Here is a 23146-nt window from a genome sequence, read left to right on the forward strand (position 1 = left end):
GTGCCGCCTTGTGGGCTCTCACCGTAGTCTTACCTCATCTTCTCTCCTTAATGTGGCACATGTTTCGAAGGAGGGGGGTAGCCGGCTTCTGGGGCCCGGCTACGCCCCTGGCCGACTAGGGGAGGCCGGGCTGCCTTCGAGCGTCTCTCTGGCTAAAGGGGCCCGCCACCGCGGGCCGTACTGGCGTCTGTCGTGGATGACGTCGAGGCCAACATGGCTACAGTGCCGCGCCGGACGGGAGATGGCTGACCCGTACGGTGTCCTGTGGCCATGCCTGCTTCGGGATTCGGGGGTAGTGGGCTGTACTGTGGCCACGCCCCGTCTTATCTCCATTATGTGGGCGTAGTTTTGGTGGGTGCGGTCTTGGCCGGCTTCTTGGAGTCGGCGTTCTTCATGGCCGGCTTTTGGGAGTCGGTCCTGGCCGAGCCGACTTCCTGGAGTCGGCCACCTCGTAGCTATCTTGGGGGAGGCTTCTGGGAATGGGTCGCCTTCTGAGAGGGCCCCTGGGATAGCCGGCCGGGGGAAGGCGGCCCTGTGCTTCGAATGCTTGAAGGCTCAAATGGCCTGATAATTTCTTGAGAAGCCAAGGGGAGTCGGTTAGGCTACCCGTGGCTATTTACTCCGACACAGGGTGCTCCCCCGACATCGCTTCCTAATCCTAGATGGGGAGAGAGGGTAGATGCGGTGGAGGCGGCACGACTGCAGCGGAGGTGGCACGACAGCAGTAGAGGCGACACGACGGTGGCGGAGGGGGCGGCGCGGAAGCGACTCGATCTGATTCAGGTGACAGTGAGCGTCAGTTTCGCGCCCCCACTCGTTAGCACGTAACAGTCAAAATGTGGACTCGGCCCTATGCCGCCCCACTCGTCAGAGTTAACGGTCAAGCCATTGACCCGACGGCAACGTCCGCTGTGACTAGTTCTAAGGGTTTCGGGCAAGGGAGTGGGGAAAAGTGAGCAAAAGTTAAGAGCGTGGGGATGAATGAGTAGAACTAAGGAACCAGGGGCACAGAAATAAAAATCCCTAACTTTAATTTTCACGTTCTGTATTATCTTGCAAACTTATCCCACTACATCTATAAAGTACTTCTAGCTTTATTACTTGTTTCTAGGTAAAACAAACATTGGTGTGCGTAGAGTTGTATCGGTGGTCGATAGAACTTGAGAGAATATTAATTCTACCTTTAGCTCCTCGTTGGGTTCGACACTCTTACTTATCGAAAAAGGCTACAAACGATCCCCTATACTTGTGGGTTATCACACTTCCCTCCCCCACCAGGCACCACGTCACTGCAGCCAGCCCACCACCTGCCCCATTCACGACGACTTCCTCTGCATCCTCACCAGCACCACAGTTGCGTCCACCCTGCCAGGTCAGGTTGTGTTGCTCCCCCGCGCTCCATGGGCATAGTGGTCGACCGGCTGGATCTGACGGTTCTCCTAGCTGTGGGCTGCCTCCTTCCCACATATGGGATTCTGCAATGGCATGGGGGAGGGCCCCAGGTGGCGCGGGGGTTGGATTTGATCTAGGAGGAGTGCCACTGGAGGTCGGGGTGGGATGTGAGGCTGCCTTTCCCGCGCGGCCTTTGCTTCCCCACGGCCTATTCCCAGAGGAGGCGCGCGTCGTTGGCCATGACCACCCTGAACGGAGGAGTATTGAAGGTGGGAGGAGGGTTGGAGGTGGCAGCGCGCGACAGCCGGTGATACGTCTCGAACGTATCTATAATTTTTTTATTGTTCCATGCTATTATATTATCAATCTTGGATGTTTTATATACATTTACAATCAACTTTATATCATTTTTGGGACTAACCTATTAACTTAGTGCCCAGTGCCAGTTGCTGTTTTTTTGCTTGTTTTTGACTTTAGAGAATATCAGTACCAAACGAAGTCCAAATGCCATGAACTTTTTGGAGATTTTTTTTCTAGCGATAAGAGACCCTGAAAGCTTCAAGAGGGAACGAGAAGACGAAGGAGTGGCTTACTAGGCACCAGAGCGCGCGCCAGGGGCCTCTGGTGCGACCTAGTAGCTAGTGGGGCCCACAAGCCTCCATTTGACCTAACTCCGCCTCTATAAATACTCTAGAATCATAAAACCTACGGGAGAGTCCACGAAATACTTTTTCCGCCGCAACAATTTTTAGAACCACGAGATCCCATCTAGAGGCCTTTTCCGGCACTCTGCCGGAGGGGGAAACAATCACAGAGGGGTTCTTCATCATCCTTGCTGCCCCTCTGATGATGCGTGAGTAGTTTACCACGGACCTATGGGTCCATAGTTAGTAGCTAGATGGCTTCTTCTCTCTTTTTGATCTTCAATTCAATGTTCTCCTCGTTGTTCTTGGAGATCTATTTGATGTAGTGACTTTTTGCGGTGTGTTTGTTGGGATCCGATGAATTGTGAGTTTATGATTAGATCTATCCGTGAATATTATTTGAGTTTTCTCTAAATTCTTCCATGCATGATTGTTATAGCCTTGTATTTCATCTCCGATTTATTGGTTTGGTTTGGCCAACTAGATTGATTTATCTTGCCATGAGAAGAGGTGCTTTGTGATGGGTTCGATCTTGCAGTGCTCAATCCCAGTGACAGAAAGGGACATGACACGCATGTATCGTTCCTATTAAGGGTAACAAGATGGGGTTTATTCATACGTGAGTTTATTTTGTCTACACCATGTCATCTTGCTTAAAGCATTACTCCGTTTTCTATAAACTTAATACACTAGATGCATGCTGGACAGTGGGCGATGTGTGGAGCAATAGTAGTAGATGCAGAATCGTTTCGGTCTACTAATCTTGAATGTGATGCCTATATACATGCTTATTGCCTTGGATATCGTCATAATTATTTGTTTTTCTGTCAATTGCCCAACAGTAATTTGTTTACACACTGTATGCTATTTTCATGAGAGAAGTCTCTAGTGAAAACTATGGCTCCCGGGTCTATTTCCTATCATATATTAAAACCAAAAATCCCTTGCTGCAACTTTCTTTTATTTATTTTATTTTATATTTTTGTCAGATCTATCTATCAAAACCTATACAATTTAATCTTACTTATAACCGTTGATGGATTGGCAACCCCTCTACGCGTTGGGTTGCAAGTATTTGTTCTTTGTGTGCAGGTGCTGTTTACATAGTGTTGCTTGGTTCTCCTACTAAATTGATAACTTTGGTTTCATAACTGAGGGAAATATTTATCTCTACTGTACTTCATCATCCTCTCCTTTTCGAGGAAATCCCAACACAACTCACAAGTAGCAGCTGGCGGCGCACGACGAGTCGGGGTGGGGCACGACAGGAGGTCACGGCGCGCTGGATGAGGAGATGGGATTGGGAGCACAGTCCTGCGGGTGTTTTTCTTTCTTTTTCTCGCGCATACCGGTTCAATTAATTGACTTATCATGAGGACCGCGGGTTGAATACACAAAACATAAGGATCTTTCTGCAAAATTGCCGATGACGTACAAGCAGAAGTGATAGCTGAGTTATTATTACAAGGGCACCGCCTCTGAACCTCTGCCACTCCGCCAGCACGGCCCCTGAACCTCTCCTACTCCGCCGCCCCGCGCCTGAATCTCTCCTGCTACGCCCGCCGGGTCGTGCCTGAACCTCTCCTGCTCCGCCCGTGCGCGCCGCGCCTGAACCTCTCCTGCACCGCCCGCCCCTTAACTTCTCCTGCTCCGCCGCGGCTGGAAAGGAAGCGGGAGACGGCTGTAGCCGTCCGGCGACAATGGCTCGGCCACTCAACTTCTTCTGCTCCGCCGCACCGCCCCTGAACTTCTGCTGCTGCTCCGCCCGCACCTCACCTTCTCCTATCCGCTGCGTCTGGAAAGGAAGTGAGAGCGTCTGGATAAGACCCATGTTTTTTTTCCGTAAAAAATGAACTGTTTTCAGTAAAAGAGGAACTGCAGGTTGTATTACTAAAAACACAGGGGGATAATCGTTTTATTATTAGGAGATTAAAAAAATTATTAGGTAAAGAGTAAAGATGAATTATAATTATTAATGATAATTATAATTATATATATAGGTCCAGATGTTATTAAAGAGGAGCGCACCAAAGTGCCAAACCCCTCGAAAAAGCTGAAACCCCTCCCCCCTCAGTCCCCCATCCGCCGTCGGCTGCCCTCCCCACCCCACGAGACGGCGGCGGCGGCGGCGGCGACCGAGCAGCACCAGATCCTCTCCCCCCTCCTCGGTAACCTCCTCCCCCTCCTCTCCCCGCGCTCCTCCTGGTTGATTCCGCTTTCCCGTATCCGATCGATTCGTGCTCCGTTCCGAGCAGTCTGTTCGCTCCGCCGTGGGTCGGGAATCCGAATCCATCTGCCTGGTCCGTCCTCGAATGCGTCCGTCCCCGTCGGTCTGTTGCGAATCCCGTCGCCTGCTCGCCGTCGCTGCCTCGCTGAATGCCGCCGCTGCCGTAGGGTTTAGTTTTTTTTCCTTTCGCGGCGGCGAGACAGACGGGGTCATCGAACCCTCGCCGCCGCGCGGCCTCTCCCCTCCAAGGCCTCCTCCGTCGAAGCACGGAAGCGGTTTTATCGTGTGGCCGCTGTTCCTCCCCGCTGGCCCGCTCTACCGGACTGGTGTGGAGTGGGGAGTGGGGAGGGGAGATTCACCCATCTAGGTTTGAATTTTCCTTAGTAGCGACTAACCCTAACTTGTTCGAATTGTAAATAGGTTTATCCTGGTTTTTTCCTTGCTGCGAGCTAATGCTAATCCAAGGTGGGGTGTTTAACTGAGGCTAATGCTTCCTTGTTAGATCGACCCTGTTCGGGCCTTCTTGATACATGTCTTGTTAGATCGACCCTGTTCGGGCCTTCTTGATGCATGTTTGAGGGGGAAACAGTCGACCATGTTCTTTGTAGTATTGTTCTGTTACTACAAATTAACAGTGAATGCTGAACTTTGGTTAAATTATCTTCCTTAGTTTGTGCTTGTATAGTTGTTTTAAGCACACTCGTGCATCTTATTTTGGATCTAAATAGGCTTTCTACTGTGAACTGAGCGTCGCTCAGTTGGTGGGGACGCTTGAACGCTAACCTGTCCACCACGGTTCGACTGCCATTAGCGGAATTTATTTGGTGGGGTGCCTGGTGTCTCGGATGTTCTTGTACTCCCTCCGTCCCATAATGTAAGACGTTTTTTGACACTAGAGTCAAAAAACGTCTTACATTATGGGACGGAGGGAGTACAAACAATCCGCCAAGTGCTAGTGCCTTGTGGCTGAGTCTTCTTTCATATATACAAATAGACTTTCTGTTTTGCATCATATGTTTATAGTTAAATATGGAAGACTTGAATGCTGAAATGCGTAGACGAAGTTTCAAAATCTCCTTGCAGAAGTTGTGCATGATGGCTTCTGGAACATTGTATATTAGTGAAATTAGGAGTACTAGCAAAAGGGCACGTGCGTTGCAACGGGAGAAAAGAATACCACACGCTCTTAATTTAGAAAAAAAAAGGTCTATAATCTGAGTATTTGTAGCTACGACCCAAACAAAGATGGTCTTTGCCTACAAAAGGGCAAGTTCAAGATTTCACATGTCTTTGTAGATTTAATACGTACAAAGAAACGGGCAAGTGATCTTCAATTTCGTCCCCAATCCCGATTTTGCTGAGATGTTCATCCACAATCCGAATCAGTACCGATATGAAAGAAAGACGAATAATGCACTGTTTATTAAGATTACACCCTAGATAGTATTTTTTAAATGGTTAACAGGTAAAATAACATCATATTCAGATTCCATATATTTTTCTAATCAAATTCCATATATAATATGTTAAATTTAGAGTTACGGTTTAGAAGATACGAGTATTTAAAAAAACATTTAATATATAGTGCGGGTTTAATATAAGAAACATCAGGGGGGTTTCTATAAAATAGTATGACGGACTAAGAATACCTATTTCTTTTATTAGTAGGTATAGATTGTTTGTATGGTATCGTAGGCCTTTATTGAGTTTGTATATCCAACTAAGTTGGGTGATATTATTAATACCAAAAATTGATGCCTTTACATAGTAAACAATTGTTAGATATCCAACATAATAGTTCTTCTTACAGATATTTCCATTGCTTCAGTTCATTGTAGGAGCAAAGCAGTAAAAATGAATGCGCACCTCAGCTTTGAGGATGGCTGGAAGGTCCTGGAGCAGGGCATTGTGACATGTTCAAAGATTTTGGAGGGATCCACTGGTACAAGGCCTACTGTTGCTGAGTACATGAATTGCTATGAGTATGATTCTATCATTATCACGTGTAATATGTATATCTTAACTATTACCAGTGAAGCACTTAAATTTGGTGCTCATGATATGTCCATATACTTTTCCAGCTGTGCTTATAGAATGGCTGTGCAGACAACCAGCTATTGTGAAGAGATGTACAATGGTTACAAGGCTACACTTGCAGAATCTGTTCGTGCACTGGTACTATGTCGGCCTTTCATTCCATTTCACAGTTTTCTATTGCCGAGTCAGTATTTGTTGTTCTAACCAATCGACGCATTTAAGAGTGAGGAAATGATGAATGAAATCTTGTTTTTGAACTACTGACTTTTGTTTCCTCTGCTAGATCATATCTGCTGACCTAGTATTGGAAAACTTATTTAGGCATGGACGCATGTTTCTCCAGATCTCAGTGTTGGACGGCTATCATAACATTCACAAAAGTTTAGCATCATAGTGTTGTGTCATCTTGAACCAAGTTACAAACCAGATAATGTGAAAACAGATTATCTTTGACATATTGTGTAGGATTTCTTGTTGTAAAGGGAAACTTGGAACTAGATTATTTGCATTTGAAACCATAGTAGAATATTGTGATTTATGTTGACATAGCTATTTCACAGCACTTCCTGCGTTCTCGTGATAGTTCTTAACTAAAGCACCAAAAACAAACTAATGAAAGTGCTGCTGCTACGCTTTTCAGACTACAGGACAGCAGGTTTGATAAATAAGGGGGCCAATGCACATTCTTGCATGCATACATAATTTCCATGATATCATACTCCCTCCATCCATATATATAGGGCCTAATGTGTTTTTCGAGATTGCCTTTGACTATTGATAAGATTAACAGTATACGAGATGTATAATGTGAAAATTATATCACGAATTTGACGGTATGCTTTGTGTAACTTGCATGTCATATATTATTGCTCTAAAGTTAGCCTCGAAAAGTGCATTAGGCCCTATATATATGGATAGAGGGAGTATATAATTTCCATGTTTCTCTTTGCTTCAGATGCTAAAGAAATGCCTTTGTTAGCATGAAAGATATGCATCATTCTTCCCTCTGTTGACTTTGTTCTGCTTATTTACTTAGGTTTGCCCCCATCTGATGCACCAGAGAGACGGCTACCTTTTGAGACAGCTTGCGAAAATGTGGTCCAACTATTGTATCATGGTTAAATGTGTATCTGGCTTCTTCAACTATTTGGACCGTTGCTTTGTTGAGCAAAGAAAGCTACCTTGTCTTGAAGACACTGCTGCCACTTCTTTTTTCTCTACAGTAAGTGACTAAGTGTTATGCGAGAAATATTTTTGTTTTCACATCCGTTTGTTTTTATAACATGTTTCTTACACATTTTCTACCTAATATTTATGGACTTTTTTCCTTTTGCTAGGTCTTTTCCTTCTTCAGTCATGAAGTATCAGACGCTCTGCTGACTTCGGTAATTCTTAGATAGCTATTATTGCCTGGTTGTTGTTAAAAGCATTTTCTTCTGTACATAACAATTGATTGATCCAGATTCGCCAAGAGCGTGATGGAATCAATGTTGATATGGACATCTTGATGGGCATTATGCGTGGCATATGTCGCTCTGAAGTCAAATCCTTCATGAAAAATGCTGTTGTTCAAGATACATATGCTTACTACTCCAGGAAAAGTTCTGAATGGATTGTTCAGTACCCTCTACAAGATTACCTTGCCAAGGTCAGTAATTTAATCTTAACTAATGGGTCACCGAGTAGGTGTTATTTATTTCCTTTTAGTTTCTTAACACTGTTTATATGTGTGATATCTGTAGGTTCAGGATTGTATGGAGAAGGAAACCATGAGATTGATGAGCTATCTGTGTATTGCTGAGGGAGATAGCACAGAGCTCTGTTTGAAGGTTCTCTTTAATTAAGAAAAAATAAATATGTTTTCACTTTACAGCTTGAACATGTTTGCCTTCTTCCAGTAGTAGTATGTAGGGTTGGTACCTCTTCTGTTGTGTTATTTGATGATTCATATTCGGTTTCCAATATCTGTGTCCTGGACATTTGGTTCCTAGTAATTTGGTCCTGCTTCTAAAATGCCAAAATAAGATGTCGATATGGAAGTAAAATACGTTATTATGATTGGCTCAATTAGCAAATGTCTTAATTGTCCGAGACCACAGAAATTCAGCTACTTGAATCATGCAAAATGCTATTTCCCGACATATTTCTGATCCGTTTACTGCCTCCACTCCTGTTGCAGGTTGTTAGTGCTCCATTGATGCAAACTTATGACAGCTATGCAAGAGAGAAACAGATTGGTGGCCAACTTTTGCTTCAAACATACAAGGTGAACTCAGTTGCACTTGCATCATCGTTTGTTACTACTTAATTTGTTTTTCCTTTTTGGATTACGACTAACCATTCCATTACTCATATCAGACTGTAGAGGATGATCTGCTGGCCAGATGCAGTCGCTTGACAATTGACAGCGGTGTGGACAACAGTTCTGGCAGTTACATGGAGTAGAAAGGAAATGTGCTTCAGCTAACATTCATCGTTAACCAAGCTTACATACAGGAAGGGGTTCTAGAACATGGCCTACATCTGGGGGAATTTTTTGTGCGGTTCGTTTTTTGGTACCAAAGCAGAACTCGTGTACTGTGGATTTTGTTGGCAAGGTTTGACTAGATTAAACGCTATACTGAATCTGCAGGGGATACCTCTTTAGGCGCCGCCTCCTACCCCATTATGGTCAACAGCATTTGAAATGTACAGGATGGCGGGTCAATTTATGCCAATGGCAGTTTATTTTGATCGTCGTCTATCGAACATTAGGCCGGTCAGCACCTAGCACTCTTAGTGGCTGAACATGGATTATGTCATGACACCAGAATGATTGGTGCATCGCCTGTGCCTTTGGTGTGCTTCTGATGCTGCCTATGGTTTAATCTTATCTATGACTTGATGCTACTTCTCTGTGTTTGTGTGCTTGCCTACATTGCTAAACTGTAGATTAGATGGGTTTATGTTTCTTCCTGGTGTAGTTTGCCGGTAAGGTTGCAAAGTTGCTATTATGATCTTGAGCCAGTGTGTGGTAATTGTTTGCAATTTTAGATTCTATAAACCCAGCTTGCATTATGAATGGTTCATGGATCGTATACCTTGTTGGCCTGATTTGGAGTGATTCTCGCAGCATAATCGTATGTGAATCTCATTTTTTGGGAAGTGCTGAAACTATTTCAGCAACATTCGAAGAGGGTACTTGGCCATAGTAACCTTTGCACTCTCTTACTTTCTAGTGATTGATAAAGGGTTTTCTTTCCAATTGATTGAAAGAATAACCTTTGAGGAGAATATCAGCTTCCAATAAAACACACACTTTTAATTGGCAAATTGTACATTACTGCCAAGCGTATTCAGGATTAGCAGATGCACCATGAATCTTAATTACTTGCATTATTACCGCACACAAGCATAATATAGGATTGTATTGATCTTGTGAAATGCAGTGCCTTCTTGCCCTGGAGTTTGTTGGATGTAGTGATGGCTGCACTCACCGTGGTTGTACCTCCGGGCATGGCTCGCCGTCGGCAACGAGCTCTGCCAGATGGCCGAGCTCGACAACGTAGGTCGGCGTATAGAAGGACACTATGGACGGCCGGTCCTTCTCGCTGTCGGTCACTGCCCGGAGGAGCTCGACGCTGCCGTTCGTGAGCACCTCAGAGGCAGAGCGAGTCGCGGAGGTTGACTACAAGGGCGTGCAGGACGGGGTGGACGGGCAGGCAGGTGCCGCCCTCCACCTGCAGTCCTGTGCGTCCAGCATAATGCTGGAGCATGGTGACCGTGCTTCCGTCGGAGCGCGCGCTGAGCCCCAGCACCGGGTCCGGCCGCGGGCACGCGTAGAAGTTCATCCGCACCGCGTCGCCGAACATGACCGTACGTTCTTGGAGCCAGGTCTAACGTGTCGGCCATGTGCCCCAGGAGGCATAGGCAGAGCGTCCTGACCTCGGCGGAGTACCTTTTGAGCGTGCCGGCGTGCAGCGACGGGCGCGGCGACAGGGAGCTCTCGGCCATGGTGGCGCTACCGGCTAGAGGTTTTTTTTTTAGGATCTCTAGAGGGAAATATTTATGTGGCTTGATACAAAAATATCCGAAGCCACTCAAAAGTTTTCAGGATTATTGGATTCATATTTTATACATAGTAAATATAAATCCAATTCAAATAGTTACTTATTTAATTCAAAGTCCCCAAAATAAATACTTTTAAGCCTCTAAAAATATTGGTTTGTGTTTTTGCTCTGGACAATATTTTCAAGGTTTAACATGAACATTTTCTTGGGATCATTTGAGGAGATTTTTAGTTTGATCATTTTAAAAATGATTTCTGAGGCTTTGGAAATTCACTCGATTCAAATTCCTCTGAAATGAAACATGATGCATGGGTGCTCACTGATGCAACTAATTACAGACAATTTTCTAGGGTTGTGACAGAAAGCTTGGGCTGCCGGGTGAAGGCCGGCGATAGGGCGAGCACCAGCGTTTTCCACCAGCCGAGCTTCTGGTGGTCGTCGAAGGCGAAGGTGTGGCCTTAGCCCTGGATGCCGCCCGGCGCCAGCACCAGCATGTAGAACTCCCTCGCCAGCCTCTCCATCTCCTCCAGCAGCTCGCCGTTGATGCCATGGTTCACCACCTACATGCGCGCGCACACACACAGCTGACTTTACAGTTATAGACGATTGATGAAGTGTTTCAGTGGGCAGTTGGTGCATGCTGCTGACCTGGAAGAAGCCCCACTCCTCGCAGGCTCGCCTGAGCTTGCCCAGCTCGGCCCCGCCGCCGTGCCGAAGCTCGCCGTCGTTGTTCCCGTCCGCGCCTGTAACATGGAAGACCCCACACAAGACACAACCCACAAAACTAGAACATGGCACACGCGCGTGACAAAAATCGAAGACCCGGAACCTCAAAACTACGTCATCAGGTGGCAGCAGCAAAAAGCTGCACAAGCCCCTTGCTCCGGCCAAGCACCAGAGTTGTCCTTCCTCCCAAATCCTACTAAGAATAGCTGGACACTCCACGCGGCTCCATTAAACACACAATCATTCGGATGCTTCCACAACATCCAGAACCCCAAAGTGATCAGCGAGTTAAGCCCCCGTTTGAAGATATCTGGAGGCAAAGAATTGATTCTCAACCACCAATATATTAGAGAACACATTATATTCAGTGTGTGGTGAGAAGTCTGGTAAACCAGAGTGACGGAAGAGGATGCACCAAACTTGTCTAGAGAAGACACAATTTCTCAAACTGTGTTGGTCGTCTTTGGTTCTTGATCACGCAGGGGGCATTAACTCGGGTGGGGCAATCCCCTTTGTGCCAATAGTCAAACATCTATTGTGCACTTCTAGCCATAGGAAAAATTGAAACTGTTCTGTACAAACAATGCATATGGTCATTTAATTTGGTATCATGTTCTAGAAGCTCGACATAATGATCATGAAATTACGAATAATTAGAAATGGCTCCACATGGGTGATACTTCTTTTGACATATCATTTATTTTGGATGTGGAAACATTTGTTTCCTATGGTACAACTATCAAAAAATTCTGCACTCACTCTCGACAAACTATCGTTGCCCTTGCATTTGCGAGGGCCACCTTGCTAGTTTAGATAAATAAACAAATGTAATGCATGATAATTGAAAGAAGACAACGTTAGTGACCCTATATTTATGGCGATTCATGCGAATGAGAACCACTGCATGTAGCTATATTAATCCCCGTTTACTGGGCATCGCTAGTGATAGACATGCATCAGCGAGAGGAGCAGACGGTTGCATGCAGGTTGCCTAGCCCTAGTTTCATGAAAGAAAATTTCGCTCATGATAATTTAGACGCGCCTTGGTCGCGCTACCTTAGATTCCCGTCCAGAGAGGTTTGTCTATGACTATGGCTTTTGCAGTTTTTTTCACTTGTGGCTTCCTCGCCCTCTCCCATTCTTTCCTCCTGCTCCATCAATTTTTCCAATGAAGCTCGACCGCCGATTTGCAATGGAAGCCGGCTTGAATACCGTGGGAGAAAATCAAGCCAACTTGGATCTCAACTGATTGCTCTTGGGAGAATTCGGACACTAGAAGGTAATTAAATTTCTCCACCTATCTGTGCTCGCTCAATTTTAATATAGGTCGTTTTTATTTCAGATTAATTAAGTCTTTCCTGTAGCCTCAGAATGAATTCGAACGAGGGAGAAAAATAATAATTCATGGTCTCGTGAATGACGCGATATTTTCATATTTTACTCACAAATTAGGGCATTGTGTTTCTTTGGACTGTCAGTGGAATTGATATGTCATTGACGTAGCACATTGATTGATTAAAAGTATAACAAAATACCAAGTACTTCATAGGGTTTTCATTGTTGCATGAAATGGATTTGATAAAAAAAAGGGGGCTCTGTTACATTGAGATGCTGAATTCGAGTACTCCCCACTTGTGCAAAGAGGTTTTGGGTTCGACGCGGCCTCTCTGCATTGCATTGTGCAAAGTTAAGGCTTGTCTCTTATAACCCTTCCCCCAATCCCACGAGGTGTGGAAGCTTGTAGCACTCAGTCTGCCCAGGCTTATGAAATATGTTTCCAAAAGTTACCTCAGATAATTTTTTTAATCTTTGTATCTATCATATTTTTATTCTCAGTAACTATATTATTTAGTAAAATTGCTCTAACTATATTTCTTCCTGCTAGCTATCGTCAATTAATGTCATGTATGGCTCAAGGTGAGATTAGTAGAGCAGAAACTCTGAACATCAACGAATTGGAGAATTTGATGGGAAGGAAGCTAACTTACTATTGATCAATCTACAAAGATCATGATCAACGAAGAAAATTGTGCATAATTTTTCAAGTTCCAAAATATATTAAACAAGTTGACAAGTTATCTTACGAACCAAAAATGTTGTCCATTGGGCCTTATTACCATGGAAATTCTTCCCTGCAGTTTATGGAGAAAGTAAAATGGAACTGCTTAGATTATGTTCTTAAACTGAACTGTAGAGAAAAGTTGGAGGTCTATCTAACAGCAATGGAGAGTCTGGAGAAGCAGACAAGGAGTTGCTATTCTGAGGAAGTTTCTCTAGGAAGTGACATGTTCCTGCGAATGATCCTGCTTGATGGATGCTTTTTACTTGTTTATCTTGGTGGAACGGATAGCTTAGATTGGTGCGTTAATGAACATAATGCAACTGGTAGTAATTATCAGGGCAGAGAACCACTTCAATACATAATAGCACAACAGGAGGATATTATGGAGCATGCTTCACATAAGGGAATAAGAAGTACTGAAAGTATGAGATTGCTTGCTGGTACATCATCCAATTTATGTTCAACGGAAGGTGTGGAACTTGACCATATTAGTACAGGCGAACAATGCTATGATCGGAAGGATCCTGACCAATCCAAATGTGACCCAATTTCTGATTGGCATCACAGCCATGCATTTCGTGACCTACTTCTTCTTGAGAACCAACTACCATTTTCCATTGTGAAGAGAATATATGGGTTACTTGTGGGAGAAGATGCTCCAAATCTACTTACTGAGAAGGTCTGTAAATATTTAGAACTCAATATTAAGAAGTACACAACAGTTGCTCGTAAATTTGATGGGCAAAAAGACTTCCACCACTTGCTCCAGTTGTGTCATATGTACTTCCGACCTCAACAAAGGATTCAACCAGAGCAACATTTTCAAATTAGGAACAGATGGTTGCATCCCTCTCACCACTTTGTGGCGCACATATCTCAAAAGAAGTTATTTCGAAGACTTTTCTACCAATCCACAGACATCTCATGTAAGTTCTTGTCAGACACTGAATCGGTGGCAACGAGCAGAACAATATCATGAAGCTGGAATTGAGTTTAAGAGCAAAGAGCACAACAAACATAACCCACCTTCTCTTCTAGACATCACTTTTGACAAGGGTAAGGTGGAGATTCCATGCTTGCTTATTGATGAAAATACCATTTGCCTCTTCAGGAACTTGGTTGCATTTGAGCAAACATGCTCGCAGTTTGGAAATGATGTCACTGCCTATATCGCTTTTATTTCCCAGCTTGTCAGTACACCATGTGATGTTGCACTGCTTGCTCGCAAAGGAATAATCCTGCACCACTTGCGTACCGATGAAGAAGTGTCAACTCTTTTCAGTAGGCTGGGCAAGAACGTGGACTTTGATCAGAATGGTGCATACTATCTTAATCCAGTTTGCCGTATGATGGAAGAGTATTATCAGAATCGCGTAAATAGATGGATGGCCTGGTTGTGGCATAACCATCTCAGAAATCCATGGTTGGTCTTAGCGGTAGTAGCAGCAGCTATCGTTCTTCTCTGCACGGTTATCCAATCATTGTTAGCCTTGCTTGCGTATTTGGATCAAACAACAGATACTGATTAGGCAACTAGGTGCGCACTAGTTTACCCAACCCATAAGGAGACAGTCTACTTGTAGTTGTCTTAATAGAAGGTTAAATGCTTCTGTGTTTTCTGTCAGCAGGTTCCACATAATTTTTTTTTTTGAAAAGAAGGATTATCCCCGGCCTCTGCATAAAAAAAATGTTCCACATAATTTGAGAACATTGGGTTGAACAACTCTGTACTCCTCTAGGCAGATTAAACCAATGAGGCACATCCTGCCATTGGAAGCCATTTGTTAGTGCCGCCATTTTAAGATGCCTTCTGGGAGTCCTAAACAAGTGGTAAGAGTCCATGATAAAGAGATCGATTCCTTCCCCTTTGCTGGCCCTGTTTTTGCTTCTGTTTTTTTTATCTAGACCAGATCAAGCAATGAAGCAATTGAGTGGACTCGAATGCCACCTTAATCCTCCTTGACTAAGCATCCCTCCTAATTTTAAGTTAGCGAGATGGTTAATAGAGTACAAATATAAACTTCCATGGGGTGATTAAACCACTGAAAGATATTTTTCGACAAAGGGTGAATTTTATTAGCTCAAATTGAAGCATCAAGAGGATACAAATACAATGAGCACACACCCAACCTCTGTATAGTTAGGATGCACATAACCAACATTGACACACGCACACTAAAAACATGCCAGCAATTAACAAAGTCATAAGACCAAAGTTATGCGTAAACGAGGAAAAACAAGAAAAAAACGATCAGATCTATCATTGGCAAACTATAGCGATGATCATATCCGCACCGACCATCTCATGACACCACACGAGGGGCGAGGTTCTTCAACAACAACGCCTTCAGGAAGGGAGTGGCACTCAAGCGCCTCCGTCACCGGATTGAACGACCCGAGGTCAGAATCTAAGTTTTCACCCTGAAGAACTAGTCCGAACAAGATATGAGGACCAGGTGGAGTTTAAAATTTAAAATAATTGGGATCCAGCATCTGTGGTGAAAGATGAGATTTCTCATGCCTTATTTTGGAAGAAAAAATCTGCACCATGTCATCGTTTGGACATTCTACTCCATTATTATGTGTAGATCGTCGGCCGGGATCGATGATCATCTTACTCTGATATGGGCTGTAAAATTATTTGGCTTGCAGGTATGTAGAGTTATGACTTCAAGTTGTAACTTTGATGGTTAGTAGATTTCATAGAATGAAACATTTTAAAATTCGTTCAAACATCTCGGTGGATTGGCATAATGTATTTACTGTTCATTCTATGACTTATGTCTTTCAAATGAAAGTGAATCATTTCTTTCGTGTAATGTTTCTTTGTTGGCGAGTTTGCCAAAGTAGTACTTTCATACATTGCCGCACGATCCAATTTTTTGAGCAACTTCCCAGTGTGAACTTGCATTTTATACTGGCCAAATCAGATGTAGGTTTGTTAGCACTAGAGAGTGCTATGTTGAAAACATGGTACCATAATTTTTTTTGAAAACGAGGAGCACCACCGGCCTCTGCATCCGAAAAACATGGTTCCATATACCGAGAATGTTAACGCCATTGCAACACTATGAACCTCTTAAACAGCTTCACGGTGCAAAGTTCATTGGGCAAATTCATTAGTAGTTGGTGACCGGATCAATGCACATGTACATTGTAATAACAAGCCTTATGATATCCATGTTCTATACCTGGTTTAACATATGTTCTCAGGTACTTCCCTTTAGCTATCTCAATGTATTAATGGTTTACTTTCATAGCTGACATTGCAAAAACCTCATTATTTATTTAATCACTTGAACAAAAGAAAAGTTTTTTTTCTTTCACATTTCATTGAAGTGGTCTTACCAAATTTCCAAAGTTGCAACTAGCTCGAAATTATAACCGTAGATTTCTATGATAATTATGATTTGTGGGCAGATTTTAGTGTACCTAAGGAGATATTATCAAAAATTTCTATGGATTCTTATGTGCATTGTTTTACTTCGTGGAGTCATTGGTGTTGATTACTGAAGCTATGGCTCCATGCCAGGCAGCACAATGCTTGAAAAGGTTGTAAGAAGTTGATGAAATATATACAAATTTTATTTCCATATTCTGCATATAGAAAGGACGATATCATCTTTTGAAGCAACGTGGAAACAGAGTGAAAAGTATCTTTGACGTCCACATATTTATTTCTGTGTCGAGGATCGTCATATGGCAGATGCGTTACCTGACTTTGTTGTGGGTGTAAGCTATTGTTTTATTTCATCACAAAAAAAAGTAAGTTATCGTTTTATTGTCATTACTTTGTAATCTAAACACTGCTCGGTCTTGGTCTTGACAACCGCTTAGGGAATTTCTAACTGATCCCCTAAAATATATAGGAGGATCCGACCGAGTAAACCTCAGTGGAGTATTTATACTTCACTAAGTTTTGGTCGGTTCTAGCCGATTTCCTAAATTAAGCGGAGTAAAACATAAATTTGTATAAATTCAACCTAGTTTCAACCTAAATTGGCATACATTTAAACATAAGTTCAACATAGTCTTGACAACCGAATATTAAACCTAAATTCAAATTTAAACTTGACTGTACTACTCATCGGCCATAGTGGAGGTCGAGCCAATCTTTCCTCGACAGGCCACCGCCGGTGAGACATGGGTCCGGCCCGGTGCCGTCATCGTCGCAGCCGGGAAAGATATGCCACCACTCCTTGACGTCGAACTCCTGCTCCTCCTTGCCCCCCTCCTCGCCGCCTTGCACCTCGTCGTCGGAGGTGACGATGACCTCCCCGCCATTGTCGGTGAATATCGCCCGCTTTGCCTTCATGAGCCCTGCGTGCTGGCGGCAGAGGTCCGCCCCGCCTCGAGGCGCTTCCTCGCCTCTCGGTGCTCCCGAGCCATCGCCGCACTCATCCCACCCGGTGCCGGCAGGACAAGGCGGACCAGCGCTGTCTCAAAAGGGAAGTTGAGCCTCGTGGCGGAGCGGTGGAACTGGACTTGCCACCGGTCGTATTCCATTGCCGCGAGCTCCACCGTATGGAACGACCCGACCCACTTCCTCGTGTGCATCTCCCGGTCGGTGATCTCCGCCATCCATGTCCCCCATGCGCGCTGCCGGATGCCGATGTATGTCCTCTGCGGCGCCAACAGCGGAGGGAGGCCTGGGATGTCAGCGAACCAGGCGGGGGCCAACGGATCGGGCATGTGGCGGCGGCTGGAGGATGCGCCTCTAGACAACGAACCGCGGCATGGCGGCGGGGACCTCCGACCACCTCGTCCGTCCACTGGGCGGAGAGGGGGGCGGCGGGGCGGGGGGCGGCGGGAGGAGAGGCAGAGGAGTGGAAGAGAGAGTGAGATTTTGTACTCAGGTGCCGAGCGGTGGAGTAAATATAGGAAGAACTGCGGTGGCTGAGAATAACTTTTACTCCTCTAAGGCCAAATGGGGATCAGCTAGGTGCCGGTTAGAGGAGTAAAACCGGGTTTTTACTCCTCGAACCAGTTATTGGTTATCTGTTAGAAATGCCCTTACATGGTAAACCTGAGCATCAGCGCAGCTCTTGGCAAATGAAGAATTTGGTCTTATTGCGAGGAGCAGCAGCTCACCTAGCCGAATCATCGGATGTACTGCATTCATGTGGACAATACAAGAAACACAGAGAATCTTCTATACTCATGACTGTAATAGTCTACAATGTGCATACAGAATCCAACTATTTAGTTGGTTATGCACTCTGTTGCTCCCATAACACCCTAGGCTCTGCCTTTTTGCGCACCTGAACTGGTAACATCGCAACGGAAAACAGAGCAAAAAAGTAAATAGATTCCAAACCTCCCAGTTGTAAGAACAGACATGAAGGTCATGTCAACAGGGCCATCCTCCATGTCTCGCTTTCAGGTATTTTTTTTGTCTTCTGCTACATTGGTCAACCCACATTTGCTCCGCCAAGAAGAAGAAGCAGAACGTATTGGTTTGGTTCAGAAAAGTATGCACATGGCAATATTTACATAATTTTTTTACAATCAGTTAAAAGATTGCTTCTGAAATCTCTTGTATAATTTCTACTTGCAAGGTGCGCAAGGCAAAGCTGATGTCTACTACGCAATTTTATTCTTGTAGACACATGTTGGGCCTCCAAGCGCAGAGTTTTATAGGACAGTAGCAATTTTTCCTCAAGTGGATGACCTAAGGTTTATCAATCCGTGAGAGGTGTAGGATGAAGATGGTCTCTCTCAAATGACCCTGCAACCAAATACAAGAAATCTCTTGTGTCCCCAACACACCCAATACAATGGCAAATTGTATAGGTGCACTAGTTCGGTGAAGAGATGGTGATAAAAGTGTAATATGAATGGTAGGAATATATTTTTATAATCTGAATAAATAAAAACAGCAAGGTAGCAAATAGTAAACGGGCACAAAAACGGTACTGCAATGCTTGAAAATGAGGCCTAGGGTCCGTACTTTCACTAGTGCAACCTGTCAACAATGCTAACATAGTTGGATCATATGATTATCCCTCAAAGTGCAATAAAGAATCACTCCCGAGTTCCTATTAGCGGAGAACAAAAGATATAAATTGTTTATAGGGTACGAAACCACCTCAAAGCTATTCTTTCCGTTCGATCTATCCTAGAGTTCGTACTAAAATAACGCAAGTTATTCTTTCCGATCGATCTAATCAAGAGTTCGTACTAAAATAACACCAAAACAAATTCATATTCATAATACTCAATCCACACAAAGAACTACAAAGAGACCCCAAACTTTCTATCGGAGAAAAGATAATAAAAAAAGGGCATCAACCCCTATGCGTAGATTACCCCAACGTCACCTCGGGAATCCGCAAGTTGAGTGTCATAACATACATCAAGTGAATCAATATGATACCCCAATTGTCACCTCAAGTATTCATACCGCAAGACATACATCATGTGTTCTCATCTCTGAATATTCAATCCGACAAGACAAAACTTCAAAGGGTAAAGACTCAATTCATCACAACAAGAGTATAGAGGGGAGAAACATCATATGATCCGACTATATTAACAAAGACCATGATATAGATCACAAGAGAGAGAGAGAGATTAAACACATAGCTACTGGTACAAACCCTCAGCCCTAAGGATGGACTACTCCCTCCTCATCGTGGTGGCTGCCGGGATGATGAAGATGGCCACCGGAGATGATTCCCCCCTCCGGCAGGGTGCCGGAATGGAGCTAGATTGGTTTTCGGTGGATATAGAGCCTTGCGGTGGCGGAACTTCTGATCTAGGTTAACCCTGATGGGTTTTGGAATATTTTGAAATTTATAGTGCAAAGAGGGGGTGCGGGAGGCCACCGAGGTGGGCACAACCCACCTGGGCGCGCCTGGGCCCCCAGGCGCGCCCTGGTGGGTTGTGTCCCCCTCGGGGCACCCCCCAGGTGCTTCTTTGGCCCACTGTTGGTCTTCTAGTCCATAAAAAGTCTCCGTGAAGTTTCGTTGCATTTGGACTCCGTTTGGTATTGATTTCCTGCGATGTAAAAAACAAGCAAAAAACAGTAACTGGCACTGGGCACTAGGTCAATGGGTTAGTCCCAAAAAATGATATAAAGTTGCTATAAAATGATTGTAAAACATCCAAGAATGATAAAATAACAGCATGAATACTTCATAAATTATAGATACGTTGGAGACGTATCAAAAGCCTGCAGTAAGGAACTAATGGGAACTGGCAAAGCTGGAAGAAATAGTATCTTTGGTGGTGAATTGTTGATCAGCCTAATGTCTGGAATGCAGCAGAGCAATTTGGTTTCTTCACAACGAACACTCACTGCATCACCATACACACAAGCAAAGATAGCTCTAGTCAGAATTGATAATTAAAACAAATCAACCTTGAAGAGCCAGCTGGCTGTAGCACTTGTCCGTCAGCCTGACGCCGCCAGGCAGGATGAGTGGTCATCTAAAGGAGGCCATATTCACTATTTTGACCCTTTTGCTGTTGTTTAGCTGAAGGAGATATGCCCTAGAGGCAATAATAAAGTTATTATTTATTTCCTCATATCATGATAAATGTTTATTATTCATGCTAGAATTGTATTAACCGGAAACATAATACATGTGTGAATACATAGACAAACATAGTGTCACTAGTATGCCTCTACTTGACTAGCTCGTTAATCAAAGATGGTTAAGTTTCCTAGCCATGGACATGAGTTGTCATTTGATTAACGGGATCACATCATTAGGAGAATGATGTGATTGACTTGACCCATTCCGTTAGCTTAGCACTTGATCGTTTAGTTTACTGCTATTGCTTTCTCCATGACTTATACATATTCCTGTGACTATGAGATTATGCAACTCCCGAATACCGGAAGAACACTTTGTGTGCTACCAAACATCACAACGTAACTGGGTGATTATAAAGGTGCTCTACAGGTGTCTCCGATGGTGTTTGTTGAGTTGGCATAGATCGAGATTAGGATTTGTCACTCCGATTTCAGAGAGGTATCTTTGGGCCCTCTCGGTAATGCACATCACAATAAGCCTTGCAAGCAATGTGACTAATGAGTTAGTTGCGGGATGATGCATTACGGAACGAGTAAAGAGACTTTCCGGTAACGAGATTGAGCTAGGTATTGAGATACCGACCATCGAATCTCGGGCAAGTAACATACCGATGACGAAGGGAACAACGTATGTTGTTATGCGGTTTGACCGATAAAGATCTTTGTAGAATATGTAGGAACCAATATGAGCATCCAGGTTCCGCTATTGGTTATTAACCGGAGACATGTCTCGGTCATGTCTACATAGTTCTCGAACCCGTAGGGTCCGCACGCTTAAAGTTCTGTGACGGTCGGTATTATGAGTTTTTGTGTTTTGATGTACCGAAGGTAGTTCAGAGTCCCGGATGTGATCACGGACATGACGAGGAGTCTCGAAATGGTCGAGACGTAAAGATTGATATATTGGACGACTATGTTCGGATACCAGAGGTGTTTCGGGAGGTATCAGACATATACCGGAGTACCGGGGGGTTACCGGAACCCCCCGGGGAGTTTATTGGGCCTATTGGGCCCTAGTGGGAGAAGAGGAGGGGCGGCCAGGGCAGCCGCGCGCCCTCTCCCCCTCTAGTCCGAATTGGACAAGGAGGGGGGGGGGCGGCGCCCCCCTTTCCTTGTCTTCCTCTCTCCCTTCCCTCTCCACTCCTACTCCTACTTGGAAGGGGGGAATCCTACTCCCGGTGGGAGTAGGACTCCACATGGGGCGTGCCATAGGGGGCCGGCCCCTCCCCCTCCTCCACTCCTTTATATACGGGGAGGGAGGCACCCCTTGGAGACACAACAATTGATCATTGATCTTTTAGCCGTGTGCGGTGCCCCCCTCCACCATAATCCACCTCGGTCATATCGTAGCGGTGCTTAGGCGAAGCCCTGCGTCGGTAGCTTGATCAACACCGTCACCACGCCGTCGTGCTGATGAAGCTCTTCCCGGAAGCTCTACTGGATCGTGAGTTCACGGGACATCACCGAGCTGAACGTGTGCTGAACGCGGAGGTGCCGTACGTTCGGTGCTGAGGATCGGTCGATCGTGAAGACGTACGACTACATCAACCGCATTGTTATAACGCTTCCGCTTATGGTCTACGAGGCTACGTAGACGATACTCTCCCCTCTCGTTGCTATGCATCACCATGATCTTGCGTGTGCGTAGGAATTTTTTTTGAAATACTACGTTCCCCAACAGTGGCATCCGAGCCAGGTTTATGCGTAGATGTTATATGCACGAGTAGAACACAAGTGAGTTGTGGGCGATACAAGTCATACTGCTTACCAGCATGTCATACTTTGGTTCGGCGGTATTGTTGGATGAAGCGGCCTGGACCGACATTACGCGTACGCTTACGCGAGACTGGTTCTACCGACGTGCTTTGCACACAGGTGGCTGGCGGGTGTCAGTTTCTCCAACTTTAGTTGAACCAAGTGTGGCTACGCCCGGTCCTTGTGAAGGTTAAAACAACACTAACTTGACGAAATATCGTTATGGTTTTGATGCGTAGGTAAGAACGGTTCTTGCTCAGCCTGTAGCAGCCACGTAAAACTTGCAACAACAAAGTAGAGGACGTCTAACTTGTTTTTGTAGGGCATGTTGTGATGTGATATGGTCAAGGCATGATGCTATATTTATTGTATGAGATGATCATGTTTTGTAACGAAGTTATTGGCAACTGGCAGGAGCCATATGGTTGTCGCTTTATTGTATGCAATGCAATCGCCCTGTAATTGCTTTACTTTATCACTAAGCGGTAGCGGTAGTCGTAGAAGCAATAGTTGGCGAGACGACAATGATGCTACGATGGAGATCAAGGTGTCGCGCTGGTGACGATGGTGATCATGACGGTGCTTTGGAGATGGAGATCAAAGGCACAAGATGATGATGGCCATATCATATCACTTATATTGATTGCATGTGATGTTTATCCTTTATGCATCTTATTCTGCTTTGTTTGACGGTAGCATTATAACATGATCTCT

At 44.6% G+C, this 23146-nt stretch overlaps 2 protein-coding genes and 1 pseudogene across 3 annotated transcripts; 2 read left to right on the forward strand and 1 right to left on the reverse strand.

The window, feature by feature from the left end:
* The first annotated feature begins 4050 nt into the window (after positions 1-4050).
* LOC123080477 (cullin-1) lies at positions 4051-9189 on the forward strand. 2 transcript variants are annotated; one of them, XM_044503403.1, is made up of 9 exons: positions 4051-4204; positions 6092-6245; positions 6345-6438; positions 7337-7522; positions 7638-7685; positions 7763-7948; positions 8043-8129; positions 8480-8566; positions 8659-9189. In XM_044503403.1, the coding sequence occupies exons 2-9, from the start codon at positions 6118-6120 to the stop codon at positions 8743-8745; spliced, it is 903 nt and encodes a 300-aa protein (XP_044359338.1). In that variant the 5' UTR covers positions 4051-4204; positions 6092-6117; the 3' UTR covers positions 8746-9189. The 2 variants fall into 2 exon arrangements, with proteins under 2 accessions (XP_044359338.1, XP_044359337.1); XM_044503402.1 differs by having other exon boundaries at positions 6092-6438.
* A 489-nt stretch (positions 9190-9678) lies between these two features.
* LOC123076503 (protein SRG1-like) lies at positions 9679-12012 on the reverse strand (annotated as a pseudogene).
* Positions 12013-12052: 40 nt separating this feature from the next.
* LOC123075429 (uncharacterized) lies at positions 12053-14761 on the forward strand. The gene is made up of 2 exons (XM_044498034.1): positions 12053-12354; positions 12961-14761. The coding sequence occupies exon 2, from the start codon at positions 13169-13171 to the stop codon at positions 14114-14116; it is 948 nt and encodes a 315-aa protein (XP_044353969.1). The 5' UTR covers positions 12053-12354; positions 12961-13168; the 3' UTR covers positions 14117-14761.
* Positions 14762-23146: the final 8385 nt, after the last annotated feature.

The sequence above is a fragment of the Triticum aestivum genome, chromosome 3D (genome assembly GCF_018294505.1).
Source record: "Triticum aestivum cultivar Chinese Spring chromosome 3D, IWGSC CS RefSeq v2.1, whole genome shotgun sequence".
NCBI classification, from domain to species: Eukaryota; Viridiplantae; Streptophyta; class Magnoliopsida; order Poales; family Poaceae; genus Triticum; species Triticum aestivum.